Raw genomic sequence first — 13,144 nt, 5'->3', positions numbered from 1 at the left:
GTGTCAGTTGTAGCTGGTTGTGTCAGTATGCTGATATCCACAGTTGTAACTGGTTGTGCTTCTGTCAGTACATAGGTCACTCCATGTATGTCGAGTAGAGAGTGCACCCGTTCTTACCACTTTTTGAAGTTTTCATTGGCAAACCTTCAATTTGAAAATGTCCGGAAAAGGCTTGGCCAATGATAGAGCGACTGCAACTGATGCGGATGCAGGTTGTGAGGTGTTAACATTGTTGGAGGCCATAGTTTCTTAGGTTGTTGTATAAATAGCCAAAACAATGTTAAGTAAACATAATAAAAATAAAGCTTGAGTCGTACTTAATAACACTATTCTAAAAAACTATTTCAGCAGGTTGAAATATTTTCCCAAAATTAAACAAACCTTCTTCTTGTTATAAACAAGAAGGGTCAAAACTAACAAATGTTGTGTAAATCCAATAGAGGGGGGAAAATGAGAAGAAGAAGAGGAACAGAACTGGCAGGAAGCTTTCTACTGTAAACTCTGAGTGCACTTTTTAAAGTGGGAGCAGCAGATATTTACAAGGTTCAGATACGTTGAAGAGGATAAGAGATAAATTTTGTTAAAAAAAAAAAAAAAAAAGTGCCTGAGTTTGTGTAATATAAAAGAAAGGAATGTTTAAGAGATGAGATGAGACAAGATCTTATCTTGGTGAGGTTACATCTTGTAAAATATAAGAAGAGTAAAACTCTATCTTGGGTCATGTTTAACCCATGCATTGGGGGGGGTGCAAATCCATCAATTTGTATTGAATTAGCCCAACTCAACTTCCCTCTCATGTGCGTGAGACCACACTAGTTACCAATCTAACACAAATCCAATAAAAAACTAAGCTTTATAAAATAATGGGAAGTCTCTTTGGTTTTTCAATGTGGGACAAAATCTTTCGAAATACTCATTTAGTTACATCATCACAAACTCCAGCTTCTAAAATTTCTCTAGGATTCTTGTCAAAGAGTCCCTTAAATTGCTTGCAAACCCTCCTCTGCACTTCCTGCTTTGCGTCCAAGTATGCAATTAAAATTTTAAGAAAGCATTAACGGACAAAATTTGTAAACCAACCAACCTATTCTTCCTTTTTAAGGGTCTGTTTGTTTCAAATGAAAATAATTTCAAGAAAACATTTTTCAGATTTTCCAGTATTTGGTAACTAATTAATAAGTTTGTCAAAATGTTTTCTTAGGTAGTAAAATGTTTTCTTACATTTGTGCATTGATGAAGTTATTTTCATATTTAGAAAGGACGCGTATCTTGTCTCGCATCCACTGAAACAAAATGAAATAGGAGGCAAAGTCGCCTCGCCCAAACAATAGAGATGCCGGGACTGAGCGGCAGAGAGAAGAAGAGAGGCTGAAGAGCGACTATGATTCAGGTGAGAACCATCATCTTCATTGGCTGGCAATCTCTTCGACCCCAACAAGGTGAGGTTACACGTAATCTTTACTGGGTTTTATTATTTGAAAAAAAAATCTCTAAAATATCTCTCTAGTTTTGGAGATTTTGCAAATTGAAGATGATGATTTCAAAACCTTTTACATTTGAAAGTTTGAGAATTTAAGACGATGAATTCAAAATCTTTTACATGTTATTTTTAATATATAATTTTTTTCCAATAATACTATTGGAATTTAATGGGCTTGGTAAGCATTGATTGCTCCAAACTTTGGCATCTACAGTTCTCAGCTATGTCCAATGAATTTGTTGATATTTTTAAACTTTTGGTGATTTTGTGTGAAATTCCCTTTGGGTGGTGGCCTATAACGGAATTGGGCAATTTCTACATGAACAAAATTGCTTAAAGTAGAGAAGAAAATACCTAAATAAAAATTAGAGGAGAAAATGGTCACACATTAGCTTTCTATTTCGTTTCATTTATGGACCTTTTGTGGTTTAATTCTTTGTTTTCCCATGTTAATCCTTGACAAGCTCTGTTTTGAAACTCGGACCGGACCGGCCGGTCGAACCGGTCGAATCGAGAACCAGCCAAATGTCCGGTCCGAATCATGGTAAAAACCCGGAAATTTAAAGCCCGGTCAAAACCGGTCAAAAACCGGATTTAGGCATTTTTTTAAAAAAAAAAACTCAATCTTTTCAATATTATGTTTTGGCCCCCTAAATTGTTAAAAATTATTAATATACCTCAAATATTTCATACTTTATAAATATTGTCCTAAAATTTGATGTTATTTTTCAATTAAATTCATAATTTTAATTCTAAACTTGTTAATATTTATTAAATAACATAAATTGCTACTTGATTGTTCTAATTTCTTTGTATTTTCTTGTTAAATATATTTGAAACATCAAATATATATGAATATACCTCTATTAATATTAACATATTATTAGATATTTTATATATAATATTTTAATTTTTAAATAATTTTTATTTATGACGTCATCCGGTTCGACCCCTATCGACCCCCGGTCGAATCTATTGACCCCTGACCCCTGACCTCAGCCGAGTCGATACCCGGTCCGGTTCTGAAAACATAGTTGACAAGTTGTTGTGTGCAAGTTTATGTTTGGAACTTGAAGTATGCCTTTAAGTTGTGGGAGCACCTATGTTAAGCATAACACTTTTACTAACGAGTGTTAATCTTGACAATGTGAAATATAAGTACATAGACATCAATAGATGAGGGATTGTTGGCTGCTTCGTATTGGGACTTAGGGTTGCAAACGAATCAAGCCGCTCGCGAGCTCGAACTGGCTCGAGTCAAACTCGAGCTCAAAATATTAAGCTCGTTAGCTTGCGAGCTCGAGTATATATATATATATATATATATATATATATATATTAATAGTGTATATATTTTTTATTTTATTTTTTATTTTAATAGTAAAATTACATATATATCCTTAATATTTTATTATTTATTAAGAAAAAATATTATTTTATTTAATTTTTTAAAAATAAAATAATTATTTTTTATTCGAGCCGAGCTGAAGCTAGAGTTTTAAATTGTCTGCTCGTCGAGCTCGAGCTTGAGTTCGAGTTCAATAAAAATAAGTTAAGGCTCGGCTCGATTAAGCCAAAACTCGACTCGACTCGACTCGTTTGCAGCCCTGCTGGAACTAATGGAATTATTTGACTATTTTGTTTCACAAGCTAAATTTCTTTTTTGGATCCGTAAGGTATATATACTTTTATAGTGATGGTTCTTGCTGCAATGCAATGCTAAGCTAATGGTCTTTCGGTAGTGATTGTTCATTAGTTAGTCTTTGATATTGTATATATGTGCTTCTCGAGTCGCAATTCTTTCGGTATGATTTTCAGTGTTCAATTGAATGTGGTATGCAGGAGCAAGACATTTAACTGCTGATTTTAGTTAATTGTGTTCGATCAGTACATTCATTGTTGCTTTATTATTACCATAAAATGGCGATTAGAATTGTTTTTTTTTTAGGTTACAGATGTTTCTTTCTTCACGATAAACTAGAGCGCTTCTTTGAAATGAGCAAGTTAATCGATTCAGGTTCTTTTTTTAACTATTAAGTGCTGATGATGTGATCCAAGGACTTGTACATTGTGAAAAGTACTCGAGGATTATGGCTGATAACATGCATGCAATAGCATACATTTTGAACTATTGAGGCCAACCTTTTCTTCTTGAAGGCGTGATAGTCACCCTTGTAGAAGTTAAGTCAATGATTCCAGTTCATTCTTATAGCAGGACCAGCAGAAGTTCTATGTGTAGTTTACGTGGCTTCCATTTCTCAAACCACAAAGAGCTCTAGGATGTATTCCATGGCTAGCCATGTGTTTGTTGGCAAAGTTTGCTTTAGTCAAGAAACATATTGACCATTCTGATGCAACAGATGAAGATTACAATCACAAAGGGAGGTTGTATAAGTTTTTAAAGGCCTTTCTTGCTATTTCACTGCTGGCTTTGGTCATTGAAATCGTTGCTTACTCCAAAAATTGGATTGGAGTTTGGTTCTTCCTTATGGTGTTGTACAATGGCCTTATATGGGCTGGTTGTCCTTAAGGGTTGATTACCCTACTGCTCCCTTGCTGTTAGTGCTTTCCAAGTTTTGCATTGTACCTTCAAGATTGAGTCATTGGATCAATTGGTGCTTTGTCTTAAATGCTTCTGGATTAAGGTCAAGAAGCTGATGCTAATAGTACGAGAAGCATATGATATTAAGGATGACTCTAGTTTTCCAATGGATCTTGCATGGAATCCATGTGCAATGGTAAAAGGAAACAATTATGCTAGAGGCCTGGAATGAAAAGGGCAAGTAGGTCTGCTTGTATTGAAACTTATTACTACTTTAAAGCTCTAGTTGTGGATGACTGCAAGAATAAGTATTATGTTCTTAACGACAGGATAGAATATTAGTGGATAGATATCTATGATTTAACATTAACTTAACCCCTAAGAAGCATTAAAAGCGGCAATCAACATAATTACCTTTTTCTTTCCCTTGATAAAGCACTAATGGAACTTTTTCTTCATAAAAAACCAAAAATGAAGAGTGATGAAGATATCTAACTTACCCCAGTTCTCCGCCTTAATTAGCTAATTTTTATAGTTGCATCAACTTGCGCGTGCTTCTTTATCGTGCTTAAATTTTTAATCCATGATTGACGTCGTTATGGTTAAGGCGTCCAATCTTTTGGTTTGATGCTGTGTTAGTAATACTTATGTGAACTACTTACATAGTCACTGCTCTCATTGCCATGCAAGGGAGGTTACTAAAACGAAAACATAACTCGAAAGTTCGTTTCTTTCAATCATAACAAGGTCTCCAACACGAACCTGTACGTACAATTTGGTCAAAATTTATCACAGTGAGTGTCCAGAACTGAAGTTTGGAAGTTTGTGATTTGCAGAAAAGAGAGAATAAGAGTGGAAAGCATATAAATTCAAGAGAAAGCAGACAAGAAAAAACCGGTACCCGATATGAGAAAACAGAAATAAGTAGCAAAGCCCGGACCACTGATCCGGACTGACTAAACCTTCGTACTATTCAATATTCTGGATTCATGGGTATCTCTGTTGTTATTGTCTCCGTCTGACTAATAAAACAGAAGCATCTCTCTCTCTCTCTCTCAGTGCATGCAATCTTGTGCCATACATAAACTTTTTGTGCTCAAGATTAAAAAGTTTGCTATACATACATGATACATGACATGGGTATATTCATAGTGGCTATATGGCCGCCTCGCAAACCCCCCGGCGTTTCGATTCCTGAGTGCTTGACTGATCTCTCGGCTTTCGTATCATCCTAATTTTCTTTGATTTATCGCCTTTGAAGCTTTCTCATTGGCTTCATACCTTAACACACAACCAAGCCTACATAGCAATTTCAGAATATGGTAAGGAGAACGAGTACTCTTTGTGTATTGGAATGAAAGCACGAGATCACAAAATAGCGAGTACCAAATTATTTTTAGTCAGAAAGTTTCACCATTTATTTCCTGCTCCTCGTATATTATAGTATAGTATTAGACAAGTAATCCTTGAAAAAAGCGGGGGAAGGTTGGGCATTGTTCTCTCTTTTTTTTTTTCCCTTGTCTTTACTAGGATACTCGAGCAAGTAGGAAATCCGATTTAATAACCAGTTGTTCTGCATTAGACATTTACTGCATTAGGGGACACAACATTGATGACCTGAAAGGGTTGGTTTCAGAACTAAGAAGGAGAGAAGTAAAACATTATTCTCTCTTGGAAGCTGGCAACGGCCAAAGTACAACCAGCTGCACTTTTTTTTTTTTTTTTCTTTTTTGATACTGTAGCTTCCTACGCTATAGGAAGGGGAGGGCTTGAAGAGGTCCAATGATAATTCGGAGGGAGCCGAACCATCGCCGAACCAGATGGGTGTACTAATGCATTGGTGGTGGCCACCAAATCTTAATGCATGTGGTTATAAGCAGTTGCACTTCACTGGTGCATGACATCCTTCGATTTTTTATACCAAAGTGTACCGAGTAGAGTGGATCCCTTTAGTACGTAGGTGTGATTCTCTCCTTCTCACCTCTCTGGTATAGGTTAGACCAAGAATAAGAACAAGAATTGATTATTGACAAAATATATATATATATATTATAATTTTTTTTCCTCACAAAGATAGAAGCTTTCTTCTAGTGATCTATTAATCACACTTAATTAAGCAGGCCACTCTCCAATCTCTCCCCTTGGATTGAAGCTTGGCTGACTACGACTCTTTTTCATTTTGTATTTCCCATGTACTGCATTAATTATGAATTACACCTTCCCTCTCAATAAAAAAAAAGTATCGTGCTTTTCATTTTGGAATGTTTCAAAATATTTGTTATCTTATTAAAATTAAAATTATTTTTTATCTTGGAATGTTTCAATGAGTTATCCTAGCATTTATCATTCAAATTTGAATTTTAAATTTTTAAGAATAATTTTAAAAATAAATTCACTGATATCACCATCGAGTGGAGTCATTATTTATAAAAGGTCGAAATTTTGAAATACCACGGACAACTTGGGACGAGGGTAGTAATTACACGTGGGGAGAAATATAATCCTGAGGTCCGAAGCGGTACTACAACAGTCTCATCAGTGGTCCCAACTCCCAACCAAACTAAGAAACCTGGGAAATAAAACAGAGGACGAGCAGAGTAACAGAGAAAAGAAGAGAATCGATCGAATCCCAATTTGTCGGAGACTTGGCTTTCATTTCAAAGCAGGCATTAAAGGTCGAATATATACCATCCCAATTCCCATAGTCAAGATCCAACGATTACTAAAGTAATTAGTTACCAAAAGAATTTTAAAATTTTATTTGAACGTTGATCCAAGGGATCAAAACTTTATTGCATTCTAAAAAATCTGTCAACTTTTCTAAAAAGTTTACCTGCGAGTGCATAGGCATTCGTTTGAATCAGTGAGTTCAGTCACTTCGAATTTTTCTTGAATATTTCTTACGTTTTTTTCTTTCCAACATAGAGTAGAAATAAATCTAAAATAGATACTATCGTGTCAAAAAAAATAAAATAAAATAAATTCCCGTACCCAAGCAAACCGCAGCATGCAGCGTCCATCTCCATCTCGGCTGATAGAATGATGGTAATTCTCTTTTGGCGTTTGTCAATTTGACACCGTACCATCTTTGTCAAAAGCCGTTTCGCACAGTTCTCATTGTACCCGTGAAAAGGTCCCTGAGAAATATAATTATACCATTAACAACAATCCCATTACACCTATATACCTTACCTTTCTTCTTGCCCTCTTCCTTTTCTAATCCTCTGTGATTAAACAAAACCGCCTCGAATTACTTGTTCCTTCGTCAATTTTTTCCCCCGTCTCTTGCTCATATTCAATCGGTAAAAATACAAAGAAAGAAAATAACTCGGCTTTGTAAAAACTCTAGACTTAGACGCGCGAATTAAGCACTTGTGTAATCTTTTCTAGGCCACAGGGTGCTCGCATCAGAATGTCCACTCCGCCACCACTATTAGACCCTTTTGTGCAACAGCAACCGCCGCCAATGGTGGTGGCTGCTCAGCAGCAAGCCTATGCAGCTCATTCGGGTCACGGGTCAGTTGGACCAGTAATTGCGGTTTTGGCCGTGATAAGCATACTTGGTGCGCTTGCTGTTATGATAGGTAGGCTGTGTTCCGGGCGGGGGGTATTCGGTCATGGGCCGCACTATGACTTCGAAAGCTGGGTTGAAGCTAAGTGTTCCGCTTGTGTAGATGGCCGTGTCGATTCTCCGGTGCCACGACGGATGTTGGCGGCAGAACACCGCAGTAGCAGCTCTTCCGGCGATGCCATCCCGGTGGCCGCGAGGGGAGTAGAAGCAGCTGATCAAGAAATGAACCAGGAGGATCAAGAGACTACATCTCATCATCCTACGCATAATCCACAGCCACATCCAAGAGCTGAGGCTTGATTTTTTATTTTTTTTGCCCTTTTTGAGTGTGCAGTCCAGTCTCCTCACTTTTGGTAGCTTAATTTTCCTGGTTGTTTCAATATTCATATAGTTTCATGCTAGAAGCACATATTTTTTCACTCTATGTGAAAGTTTTTTTTCTAACGTAATTATTAGGTGATTTAGCTTGCTTTCTTCATTTTTTTTAAAAAAAGTTTAATCTATCAATTTTTTCCTTTCCATTTAACGCTAGGAAATTTGAGTATATTTGTTGTGGGATTATTTTTTACAATTACGGCGTATGTATGTGAAAAAGGGAGGAGGAAGTTATTAGTCATATGATTTCAAACTTTTTTTTTTAGTATAAAAGAATTTTCTATCAGAATTTCCCCTTCAACTGTTAGTCGAATGATTTAAATTCTGAATCTAGAGAATAGATTCTAAAAGCTCCCATTAGAACGGTCCTAGTGATTGCTTATATGTTATTATCATTTGCTAATCCTCTTCTTTTTTTTTTTTTGTAGAATAAGAATCAATTAAGCACATTATTTGCACACTTAAAAGTCGCCTAGTACTAAGATCCCATTTATTTGGCGATGCTTTTAGTAAAAATGTAATTTTAAATGTTAAAAAGTACTACTTTTGAAGCATTTTGTTAATATCATTTTATAAAATTAGAAGTGAAACTTTTGGTATTAAAAGCACAAATTTGGTGATTTTAAAAATAAAATATTAAATTTAATCATTTTATCTTATATTATCAACTAAATAAAGAAATAAAGAAATAATTATCCAATATAATTAATACTTATAGAATTATATCTCCAAACAATATATTTAAAAGTACTTAAACACATAATAAGCATTTTTATTAAAAAAAAATACTTTTTAATCAGGTACCGCAACTCCAAACGGATCTTAAGTAGTATTTGAGGAGTCGAACATGCGATTAGTAGTTTAGTTTATTTTAAGATTATTCTTTTTGTAAAGGATTGAGATTTAAAATTATAGATAGCTAGCCAAAGAATTTGTTCCTTTTTCCCTGAGTTGATAATAGAAAAAGAATTCGAAACCGGTTTGATAATATATAGTAAAGAAATGAGAGTCCCTTGTTTAATTTCCTGGTTCATGAATATACCATACCGATCAGTACCAAGTTTCCAACATCATGAACCTGCTTTTTGAGCTGCACAAAAGCATCCATAGATTCTAAAAGTGCCAAAATGATAGAGAGCCCTGCAGATAATTCAACACCAAAAGTCAATTTTTCATCAATAATTGCCAAAAAATTTCCCCACTTTTTTCTAACAAAAGTGGGTGGGGGAGCGGTGGAGTGCGCACTTTGATCTAATATAATAACCATATACTCCGCCAACAAGTGCATTTTATGTGCCCTTTTGCCCTCTCTTTTTCATCTCAATCATCATTTTCTCAATCAAGTCAACAAAGAAACAAAAAAAGGAGGGAATATTACCGGTTGAATTGACGAAGGTAGCCTCGGGTCAGGACGATCAGGTCACGTGGTCCGGACAATTCTGCTTGCAATACTCGACCACGTGACGAGTCAGCTTTTGTCGGGTACAAGAGTACATTGCAGCCCGCCCAATGGGCCATAAACTAGGCGGATCCCATCCGTCTGCGTCTGCGTCTTATTAGCAGATCATAAATATTCCATTCTCTTAGGACCCTCGCTCTTCGCTTTTTGCTGCATTCCTTGGGTCAAGACAACGTATAAGAGGTACGTTGTGTACTCACAATTTGAATTATATATAACTCTATATAAGGAAATTTTTCAAACAGTGGTGGTTTGAATTACAACTCTGTATTCAACAGTGGTTTAATAAGCACCGATTTTCCTGCTTGTTCGAGCATCGACGAATTGTGCTAGAGCATTAACTTTTCTGCTCATTTGAGTTAAAGTAGTGTGTTTGCGAACTGTGATACTCGAATTAGACTCTCTCTGAGTTGGTTTTGCAAATGTCCCTTCAAACCATAGTGAGCTTATTTTCAATGATGTTACCATCCTTTTGTGTTCACGAGAACTGCAAGTCTGCAACAAAAATATTAGGCAAAAAAAAATATGGGGAAAACGAAAAGAGAAATGGGCCAAACAAAAACCCCATTGAGGAATAAAAAATTCACTTGAAGAATGGGCCACGTAAAGCCCACACACTAGGGATTATACCCGCGCGTGGTAACGTGTATATCTTGAAAGTTGTGACAGAGTTCTGTGCTCAAGAGTTACACACATCTGGCTTTCAGACTGAAGTGGGCTGGTGATCCTGTCTACTTGCTCCCTTCACCAAAGTACGCTTTCGAGTATTAACGAGTGATAACCCGAGGTACTTTTAAAATTTAAGAAAAAAAAAATTAAAAAACGCCTTTGGTCCAGCGGTTATCACGTAATTTTCAGCAACTTTGATGGCTTTTGTATTTGTTGGTTTTGTTGGCTTTTCGGCAATTCCATTTGCATCAGTCTTTGGCAGTTCCTTATGTCATTAGAATTAGCCTTAGTAGTCCTTCATTTTTCGCTAATGCCATTTCTTGTTTCTGCCTTACTCAGGAGACCAAAGATGCATGTTATAGTTGAGTGGTTTCTTTGTAATTTATTTGTTCTTTGTTCCTCTTTGTTTGCATCATTTTTGCCTAATTGTGATCCGCAGAGATAGGCCATCTTAGCTATTCTTGAGTATTAGTTTAGCCTTAGTTTTGTCTTATTTTTCAGTTATGCCATTCCTTTTTTCCTTCGTTCAAGCTGCATGCTATAGTTGCTTGATTGTTTGGTAATTTTGTTGTCTTCTGACCCTATTTTTTGTTGACTCATTGTTCACTTTTGTGGATGCCTCACTTTTTGTTTCTACATGTTTCTTTGAAACCCTCCTCTTCTTCGTTGGAAAATTGCCATTTTGACTTTGAGTAATCTACTGTTTTGTACTTTTGATTTGTTCATGTCATTTGAAAACCTATTAGAGAGATGAGAATTCCCACATTTTCCTTCCTCTTAATCATGATGCTTGTTAAATTTTTCCCATTTTTACTTTTATTCATGCTTATTTATATTCTTTTATTTTACTAAATATCCGATGCCTTTTATATTCTTTGTTGCCTACATTCCTTACATCTAACTATACAATCAATATATTTATGTGATTTAATGTTGTTATATACCTTTTTATTTAGGCTCTTTAAGTTGGAATGTTGAATTTAGTGATATTTTTTACTTTTTAAACAAAATTTAAAAGTTAGTCTTGTATTTTTAGTACAAAGTTAATTTTGTGGTTAATTATTTGCTTTTGAAGTATTCTGTAAATGCACAATTATTGAGGAAACAATTAATAAATTATTGTTGGCTTAACATGAAATAAAATTGTTAAGTGTTCTGTAAAGACACAATTATTGAGGAAATAATTAATAAATTATTATTGGCATTAGTGACTTTAAAAAATGAATTTTATTACTGTGACATGAAATAAAATTGTTTGCAAAAAAGATCAATGCATATATTGCAAAAAAAATGAAATAAAATAGTGTTCTGTAAAATTGTTGAATGCAGTGGTTGTTTAGCATGTTCAGGAGTAACTTTTGACTGCACGATTCCTAAAAATTGAACAGCAGAAAAAGAAAAAAAAAACAGAGAGAGAGAAGTCCAACATTGTTATCACAAATAACCAAAATCGGTTAAGGTGTCAAGGGTTTGGACTAAAAATGGTTTCTAATCCTACTACTTTTTAAAACATACAATTATAAAGATATATTAGTCTATATATCCATATTTACTCTATATAATTATTACAAATTATTAATGCCCTTGTTTTTATTCTTATTCTTTTCATTCTATAAAAAAGAATAGTTAGTTTGTTATTTACTAATAGTTTGGATATCTAATAACAATTGCAGGATAACCGCTCGACAAAAAAACACTGTTTATAGGGCAACTCTCACTTTTATATTGTTAAATAAATATCCATATTTAATGTATATATATAATTATTATAAAATTTTTAGCATATTCATTTTTCATAATGGCTCAAAATTGCTCTAAATTGAAAAGCAATGTTGTATGCTATTTTTTTATTATTCTTTTAGTCAAACATGCAAGATTAATTAGATTGTTTCTTACATTAAAAAAATTAAAGTAGTTTAAATTTCAAAAACAATGTATAATACATGGATCTTAATGTGGATTAATGATCTAATATTAGTGAGCGGCATTTTACAAAAATATGAAAGAAAAATAATTGTTGTGATTATATTGATTAAATGTTTTAACTTGTGCAAAAAAAAAGGAAATAGGCCCATATTTATGGAATTTAGTGAGTAATAGAGATATACTTAAATATAGACGGGTATCTTTATAATTATCTCATCCAGACTACATAATTTATACAAATCATACCACACAAAATGTCGACACTGCATTGTCTCAATTATAGTACTTTATTAATCACTATAGTACAAACTATCCTCCATACTTCACAAACTATTAACACTATATTCACCCAACCAATTTACCGCACTATTATTTTATAATTCAAGTCAGACTTATAATAATTATATAACTCTCTACATTATAAGAAATATATAACGGTTAAAAATTAAGCAACTTAACACAGGAAATATTAGCACTCCTGCGCAACGTGCAGGCCGTCTCACTAGTATATATATATATATATATTATAAATCATGCTAAAATGAAGGGGCTAAGCTCTAATAAGATGAGAAAATAGATGTCCGCTAGGCGCCCTTTTTCTCTAACAAAGGGAGCTGTGCATGCGCTCAAAAACTATTGGAGTGACGAAGAGTCTCAATATTCACATCTGATCTGGTACAAAATTTTACACATGAATACTACTCCAACGATGTTCACGAATCACAACCACTCCGATTAGATTTCTCAATTTCTTAAAAACAATTTTCATATATAATGCTATAATAATACAAAAATAAAAATAATTTTAAAATATCACATCTATACAATATATAAAAAACAACTCCGAATATATATAAAAAAAATACACCACCACCTACCACTAAAAACACACCACTACCCGTCGCCCCTTCCCCCTCCTTTTTCCTCTTCCTCCCTCTTTTCCCTCCCCTTTCTTATCTCTTTCTTCCTCCCCCTTCTTCCCCCTCCATTCTCCTCCCCTCCCCTCCCCTCCTCCTTCCTTTCCACGTTCTCCAGTTGTCCCTCTCGCCCTTGTAGTCGCAAGTTGTGACAATATTTGTCGTGGGCAGCGACCATTTTCTGGTCGCAGGTTGCAACCAAAAG

The 13,144-nt window shown here is 34.7% G+C and overlaps 1 protein-coding gene and 1 long non-coding RNA gene across 2 annotated transcripts; both read left to right on the top strand.

Moving 5' to 3' along the window:
- Positions 1 to 1,342: 1,342 nt before the first annotated feature.
- Positions 1,343 to 4,175, top strand: LOC113755663. Its single transcript, XR_003465714.1, has 2 exons — positions 1,343 to 1,439; positions 3,696 to 4,175. It is a non-coding gene; the product is annotated as an uncharacterized LOC113755663 (long non-coding RNA).
- Positions 4,176 to 7,434: 3,259 nt separating this feature from the next.
- On the top strand, positions 7,435 to 7,893 carry LOC113755661. The gene has a single exon (XM_027299594.1). The coding sequence runs from the start codon at positions 7,435 to 7,437 to the stop codon at positions 7,891 to 7,893; it is 459 nt and encodes a 152-aa protein (XP_027155395.1).
- Positions 7,894 to 13,144: the final 5,251 nt, after the last annotated feature.

The sequence above is a fragment of the Coffea eugenioides genome, unplaced genomic scaffold, assembly GCF_003713205.1.
Source record: "Coffea eugenioides isolate CCC68of unplaced genomic scaffold, Ceug_1.0 ScVebR1_1640;HRSCAF=2525, whole genome shotgun sequence".
Lineage (NCBI taxonomy): Eukaryota > Viridiplantae > Streptophyta > Magnoliopsida > Gentianales > Rubiaceae > Coffea > Coffea eugenioides.
The sequence above is the reverse complement of the archived record's forward strand: the minus strand, read 5'-3'. Positions and strand labels throughout refer to the sequence as shown.